Consider the following 7,769-nt stretch of genomic DNA (forward strand, 5'->3'; position numbering starts at 1 on the left):
AATGGAAGCTTATGCTCCTTGACGCAAGATAGTTGCAGAAAGGTTTTCATTCACTTGTGGCCTCAAGACGCGTGCGAAGTTTCTATTGCATTGCAGAAGTCATACTCAGCGTTATTTCTTTCTTTCTCAGCCAAGATGAAGACGATTAAAGCGGAGCAAGTCGTCAAGATCCCAGACAATGGTAAGCTGCCTCCTAAAGTATCGCACAGCATGCACCGGCAATGTTGCCTGAAGTGAGGTTGATCGCCAGTACGGCGTACCATTGAATTGCAGCAACGTGCCCCAACACACCAAGCGTATAGAACATTCGTTTAGGCAAATGTCAATAATGGCGCTGCACATATTGTTTGGTTTGTTGCGTGCATCACGCAGACTTAGTATTTCGTGGTAGTTTAACGCGTTTTTAGTCTGACCTAAGAAGTAACGTGCATTGTGTGGCAAATTGCGGCTGACATTGCTGTGTGACGAGTTCCGATACTATCAGCTTGAGCGCGCATGTTTTACGCTTCCACCAAAATGGAAGTGTCATTTTTGTTATGCACAAAAACTTTGATGTCAGTTTTGATAAATGTGTCCTAATGAGCGATGTCGCCTGCTAGCTGTGTTATTGTTTGCCAGTGTTTTTTGCCTCGTGTTTGAAAAGCCCGTTCCGTTCTCCCTTCAGTGACCGTGTCGGCGAACTCGCGGCGCGTTCGTGTCAAGGGACCCCGCGGAGTTCTCACGCGAGACTTCAGGCATATTCAGGTGGATATCAGCATGATCGGCAAGAAGCGTCTCCAAGTGCGCAAGTGGTTTGGCATCCGCAAGGAACTGGCCACCGTACGGACAGTCTGCTCACACGTGGAGAACATGATCAAGGGTGTCACAAAGGTAGAGGTCTTGATTCTGCTTGTGCTTTCGTAATGTTTAACCGTCGTGTTGAAATGAACCTGTGAGGAGGGAGGTATTACCAACGACGCAGCCAGTGGTTTACGCAATGTCTACTCTGTAAAGTGTAACTAACTTTACTGAGGACAGTGCATTGTCCAATATTTCTGAGGGGTCTACATGTTGGAAAACACTGCTATGTACACATTCTAATCAGTGCAACTAATGTATCGGGCGGCTGTGTTTGGCTTGCACTAAATCCTTTTTCACATGCATAAACATGCAGGGGCTGTATTCTGAAACGTTCCACTTCGGCGAAATTTCTTTTTTGCTTTCAGGCGCGCGATGATTGGCTGTTTTAGCGAAATTGGATGAGCTGATTGGCTGGTTGAGCCCGACGTCATTCAATTTTGCTTAACCAGTCAATCGGTGCGCGCCTGAAAGTGAAAAAAAAAAAAAAATTCGCCGAAGTGGAACGTTTCAGAATACGGCCCCAGAAGTTGCTTGACGCATAGAGGAAAATGGCAATACACACTAACAAATAGCTTGGTAAATTTTATAACACTGGTGTCAGATTGGCTTAATGGTTGAGTAAACCACCTCCAGTGAATTTCTCCTGACCTTATATTGTAAACTCAATCCTCGCGGAAACACTCGCTTGTGATGCAAATGCTTTGGTTGGAGCAACTAATCAAAATACTACTTCCTTTAGACCTGGCTTGTAGGCAATACGGTGTAGTTCCTGAAGAATAAATTTCAAACTATGGGAGTTTGGGCTGCTTTTGCATATTACAAAATATTTATAGTCATACTAACACCACTCTTCTTGGATTGCCTAAAACAGTTGCTTTAGTAAAACTATAAAGATGTAACATTTTCAATATGTACAGGGTCGTCCACTCTTAGTACTAACACGGCGCGGCTGCGCATCGAAGCTAAGCGGCGCAGGCGCATAGGGAATTAAAGGTGGGGCCTCGTGTCGTCTGCTAAAGCATGGCGTGCTCCGGCGATTTAACACACATGACACGAAGCCCCACCTGCAAGCCCTTGTGCGCCTGCGCCACTTAGCTTCGATGCGCGGCCACACTGCGCCGTGTTCGTACTAAGAGTGGACGACCCTGTACATCTTTGCATTATTGGGGTACTGCTGTACTTTCTGCGGAAGATAAGCGCTGCTGCAAAAAAGTCTGATATTGTACAGAGAAAGCTAGATCTCTTCAGAGTCAATGACATTAGGTTGTGGCGTATTGTATCCTAAGATATCTGGTAGATAATCCAGCCAGCAGCATTCAATTCGATAAAGTTTGAGGTTGTGGAACTTGGATTTGGGCATTCTCAGGCTTTCATGAGCACAGGTTTAGAACAATGTCTTTGAGAATGACTAACATAAATGTTTGCGCAGTAAGAGTCATATTTAGTTTGAGCTTAGTAGAGCGCATGGGTAGTATTATTGGCCGATCACTTTCGCGAGACTCGGCCCGCAAGAGTGATCGTCCGAGAATACGTTGCCATAGCACTGCTTTCACTGCAGTGATTTTTTTTAAACAAGTACCTGCAGCGGTGGCCTTACTGACCATGGCAGCTACAGTCTTGAGAGGCAAAAGGTAAAATTGGTTTTGTGCCTTGTTTAGGTGTATGTTGTCAAAATTACTGTAGCAGCCTTTCATTATGTCATCCCTCATAGTGCAGTTTTGAGAGTGAGAAGGCTTCGGTTTATTTACATGCAGGTAATGTTCACAACAGGACTTCCAATCAAGTGAGAAGCTTGTAAATAAAATATGGAAAGGTGATAGTATGTGGCAAACAATGACAATAATGAAACTCTGGAACAGGATGCAACCAGATGTAGAGAATAATTGCTTTGCCTAAGTCAAGAAATCCTTTGCAGAACGTAGCTACTCCATGCATTTGCTCAGCAACCGGCGCTACAGAACTCTTGAGCAGCAGAACCGTTTAAAAGTCACCATTTGCATCTTGCTTTCTTCCTGTAGACTCCAGTAACTATTAGCCCTTATATTCAAACAAAAGCAAATATTCAACAACTTTGGATAGTAAATTATTGAAGTGAATAGTGAAGAGTCTTCGATTCATTTCAGAAATTACAAATATTCACACTCCTAATGTTTTGATTTATGCTGATCGCTTGCTAGGCATTTGAGATATTTTGAAATCACTTTTAACTCTGCAAGAAGCCCATTTAAAATTTCTGTGCTGCATGAGAAGGTTCCTGTAGATGTCCTGTCAGTTCGGAAATCTATTTTGGCATTTTCTGTGCCGGGATACTTTTGCAAGCACCTTTATTACCCTTTGCATCTTGCTTTTGGTGCAGAGGTCGCAACGGGTGCGATAGTATGGTTCTGGTTTTTTGACTTGGCACTTTCTTATGGCGTCAAGTTATTTCTGCCAGACAACATAATCTAATTTATTCTCCTTTTGCTGTGAAAGGATTGCAGCCGAATATATTACTTACTGTTAAGTTCATGCAGGACTGCTAAACACATCGCACCAGTAGGAACGTAGTCAAGTGTATGGGGGGGGGGGCACTGGGAATGTGCCCCTTCCCAAACAATGTTCCTGGCTATGCCACTCTGCACCAGCCATCATAAAGAGGCTTCACCACCGCTATCAGCCATGACGAGAATCAGCCCTTAACTAATCGACTCTATTGCTCAAACAGCATTGAATAAGTTTAATGTGGACAAAATTGATGTGTTGTACATAATGCCAGAATATACCACTGTTTTAAAGTATGGTGTGCATAACTTGTGTAAATTACTTCATGTACAAGCTGTCAGTTGCTGTTACAGAATTGTGGAGTTGTAAGTGCAATGCATCAGTTCTTTAAAACATTCATGTCCGTGTCACTTTTTGCATAGAACTTGAAGCACTAAACATGCTCGTAGTAGTCGTTAGAAAATAGGTCTTTGTCAGATTTGATTTGTTTTAGCAGTTTTGTCATGAGAGCATTTCTCGATTTTGTATTGCACATGGATGTGAGAGCTTTAAGCTTGCTCAAGTAAAAGTGGCAATGAGGGCAGTAGAGATAAATGTAAACAACATAATAAACGAGCATGTTTATGCTTACAGCCTACTTTGATATATGGCATAAAGGGCCATTTTGTTGGCTAATGTGTTACAAGACGTTTCCAGCTTTGGGTTATCTAAGACACACTGGTGTTTGTGCATTGCAGGGCTTCCAGTACAAGATGCGCACAGTCTATGCCCACTTTCCAATCAACGTGACGACGTCTGAGAACAACACCTTGGTAGAGATCCGTAACTTCCTGGGCGAGAAGTACATCCGCAGGGTCCGCATGCAGCCTGGAGTAACGTGTGTCAACTCCACCGCTCAGAAGGACGAGCTCATCCTGGAGGGCAACGATATTGAGCTTGTTTCCCGCTCCGGTTTGTTTCTGCTTACTCAGTCTCATTTATAGCTGAGAACGAGAAGAGTCTGGGGTGAACCGTGGAGCTTGATTTGTTGTCATTCTTAACCAAATGGGGCCAAAAAAAAAAAACCTGGGGAAATAAACTGCGCCCCCCCCCCCCCCCCTTTTTTTTTTTTTTTTGTAAAATTGATATGGTAGAAATGCTGTAAAATCCCGCGTATAGTACTCTGACTCGAATATAATACATTGTGATATTTGGGGACAGCAATAATCAGAAAGCTTTGTCATGTAACACGAGTGAGGAACAATTAAACAAAGCGAACTACTACACAGTGAAACGACGCAGGACAAGAGAGGGGATGCTGCCAGCACTGAAAGGATTTTGGGGAAAGCATTTTTCAGTCATTGTCGACATCAGTTGCACTGTCGGAAAAAAGTCATTCGTCAGAGAAGTCCTACCACAGAAAGTTGTCTTTGATGCTGTTGATATTGCAGTCCCGAAAAAGAGCGATTGTGCAAATTCTGACAAGGCAAGCGTCTCGAAGTCAGCGTGGTGGCATGATAGGGCAGCCACGATAAAGAAAACTGCAGATTTTGGCTGAAAATAGTTTGGTTCTTCATGCTGGTAGGAGCTGAACCTGCAACCTTTGTATAGTGCGCACAGTGCTCTGCCAATTGAGCTATGGTAGTAGCTGTCCCTTTTCCTGGGTTTTCTTATTCGATAAGAGTGGCTTCTAAAGTTCCTCTCAGTGTGGCCTGTTTCCGTAGAGTAGGTGTATAAGCTCACTATGTATTTATAACCATTTGGTGGCTCCTTCCACAATCTAGGGAGTACATCTTCAAGCATTAGTGGTGGCCTCTGGATGAGGGGAGTGAGTGGGATACTGCAGTATTGCGGGGAGTAAGAAGCACACTTATAAATGGTATCTCAGTGATTTTTCATGTGTATGAACCGGAATGAAGTTTGTGTAATGCATTCTTCTGGCAGTTTACTCGTGTTCACAAAACAGCATTACTGAGCAAAGATATTCATGGAACATGCACGATTGAAGCCCGTGAACGGAGAATTTCTAGTGGCGCCCTATCGGCATAAAAGCAGCACTGTTTCATTATGAAGCGGTCTTTAAATAATGTGTGCTGGACTCTTATTGCTGTTTTAGTTTTTTTCTGCCAAGTGTTGCACGGTAAAAGAACATTTCAGCTTCATTATTGTCGGTGTTGCTATAATTCACTCGTCCTCTGGTCCCGGCAGGTGTATGCTTTATTTAATGGCATCAAACTTCAGGTGTACTTGGCTGCACACCTGTTAATTTGGACAACCCCTCAGAGAGCTGCAAATGTGCGACAGAAAAGAGCAAAAGTTGTGCTAGTGGCCAATGGGAATGAAGTGGCGGTGTCTGCATCGCCATGGTCATCAGTGGAAACCACAGGAACGACAAACGCTAAATGCTTCATGTCTGTTCGTGTGTTTACCGCTGGCCCATGACGCTGCATTGGCTACACATGCCTTCAGAACTGCATAGTTAGTATCTCTAATTGTGTTGATAACAACGTGATTTCATCCATAACGGTTGCGGCGAGTAATAGTTTCATTCTGACTCAGTGCGCATGTTGACTACGTGCCTTCAGAATAGCACAGTCATTATGTATGATAACATTCATAGTGACCGCGTTCGTCCACAGCGGATTGCGGTGCGTAGTAGTACGTTCTGTTGCAGTGCATGCGCTGTCAGAAACCGCGGAAACTCTTCGAGTGTGAGGACCGATTCTACTGTGGCTCACATTATGTTGGGTGAGACACTATGTTGCCAACCATCTTGCGGGCGAAAATAAATCCAGATGTGTACACAGCATTAGTGAAAAGCATGTCTACTTGGATGAAGACGCGGGTCTTGCTGGCGCTCTGCAAAGGAAGTCTCAAGGCCCTTGCCTCTGCTATCGCTAATCAGTCACAAGCAGACAAGAACTGCCACTTCTGTGCCAATTTTGTGCGAAATAGAAGTGAGGGTTGCAAATTTATTTAGTAAATAAAAGTAGCTGTAGATTGGCTATAGCAAGCATTATTTTTTGTTTTCTCGGTGCCCCCGATAATTCGACATTCGGTTACTTCATTCTTTTTTTTTTTTTTTTCTCTCTCATGAAATCCGAATCAACGAAGCTTTATTGTAGCACTCCTGTTTCAGCATGTGCCTCCCATAATGTTGGTACTACTTTCACGAGAAGCAGTTGGGCTGCCCGCTCCAGTTTAAGATGTTGCACTAGATGCAACAGGAGGCACATAGGAATCTAATCCATTTGTCAATTTAACACTTTTGAACAGTAATGTGTACTGCCATGCTTGTTCAAAACATTGGTGTTTCATTTTCATAATCTGCTTTACCATGTTAAATTGACTCCTTTGGTGGATACCAAATTTGCAATTCTGATGCTACAGGCAGCCAAAGTGCAAGGGTCGGGGAATCATGGTTCCAAGCCTCTCTGGAGTCAAATCTTATTCACCAGCCTGCATTTGTATGTCTAAAGCTATGTATGTGTGGATGACTGTTGTAAAGGCAACATACACAAGGTCAAAGCAGGGTCTCCATGACATAGGCCAGCTTGAAGAGCAACTTTTCAACGTTTCTCACATGTTGGTAAACTGCTTTTTTAAAGCGGAGTTGAAGTGCGGACTGATGAGTGAAAGTTACAAACATAAATTTACTGAGCTGTATTTGCTAGCCGCCAATTTTGATGTTGATCTTGCAAGCACTTTTTTACCCTTTGCATCCTCAATTTTGGAGCAGAGGTCGCAACAGGTGCAATAGTATAGTTCTGGTCTTTTGGCTTGACTGCTTTTCCGTGCTGTCAAGTTATTTCTGCCAGAAGACATGCTGTTTCTGACTTTTTTTTTTTTTTAGCTGTAGAAGCGCCTTAGCAAGCGTTTTGGTAACTGATTGTTTGCTCATTGTTTCAGCTGCAAGAATCCAGCAGTCGACACTTGTTAAAAACAAGGATATCCGGAAGTTCTTGGACGGCATCTACGTCTCCGAGAAGGGTTCAGTGGTCAAGGAGGAGTGTTGAAATGTTGCCCAGGAAGGCCAATAAAATGAGTGAAAGATAAAGGCTGTCTTTAATCGTACCTTGTCACATACGTGCAATGATCATATTGCGCGCATTGCTTATAGGGCATCTGCGCGTTCGTAACCCAATAAAGACGAACCTCGCTTTATTAAATAAGACTGCATGCGCCAGAAACAAAAGTGCAAAATATGTGCGTGGTAGGGAAAAAAAAAAGAAAAAAACGCTTGGCGGCATTGACTGCATATGGTTGCCACCCGTTGCGCTGCAAAGCTCGAGGTCGCCGGTTCGATGGGGTAAAATGTAGGAATATTTAAGCACGTTAAAGAACATCAAGTGGTCAAAATAAAACCGGAGATTTCCGTTCCGGTGTACCTCATCAGATCGTGGAACTAAATATGTTTGCCAACGGGGGGTACGCCCACTGTATTTGGCATGGTGTTTGATTACTAACAG

At 43.5% G+C, this 7,769-nt stretch overlaps 1 protein-coding gene across 1 annotated transcript; it reads left to right on the plus strand.

Moving 5' to 3' along the window:
- The first annotated feature begins 130 nt into the window (after positions 1 to 130).
- LOC119449787 (60S ribosomal protein L9) lies at positions 131 to 7,357 on the plus strand. Its single transcript, XM_037713050.2, has 4 exons — positions 131 to 181; positions 665 to 870; positions 4,059 to 4,272; positions 7,210 to 7,357. Exons 1-4 carry the CDS (start codon positions 136 to 138, stop codon positions 7,314 to 7,316), a joined length of 573 nt encoding a protein of 190 aa, XP_037568978.1. The 5' UTR covers positions 131 to 135; the 3' UTR covers positions 7,317 to 7,357.
- Positions 7,358 to 7,769: the final 412 nt, after the last annotated feature.

The sequence above is a fragment of the Dermacentor silvarum genome, chromosome 4 (genome assembly GCF_013339745.2).
Source record: "Dermacentor silvarum isolate Dsil-2018 chromosome 4, BIME_Dsil_1.4, whole genome shotgun sequence".
Taxonomy (NCBI): Eukaryota; Metazoa; Arthropoda; class Arachnida; order Ixodida; family Ixodidae; genus Dermacentor; species Dermacentor silvarum.

What these genes read in the sequence shown, in the direction of transcription:
- LOC119449787 (XM_037713050.2), top strand. Translation starts at nt 136, where the DNA reads ATGAAGACGATTAAAGCGGAGCAAGTCGTCAAGATCCCAGACAATG. An exon ending in CGTCAAGATCCCAGACAATG is followed by an intron (nt 182 to 664) that starts GTAAGCTGCCTC and finishes TTCTCCCTTCAG; the next exon opens with TGACCGTGTCGGCGAACTCG. An exon ending in TGAGCTTGTTTCCCGCTCCG is followed by an intron (nt 4,273 to 7,209) that starts GTTTGTTTCTGC and finishes TCATTGTTTCAG; the next exon opens with CTGCAAGAATCCAGCAGTCG.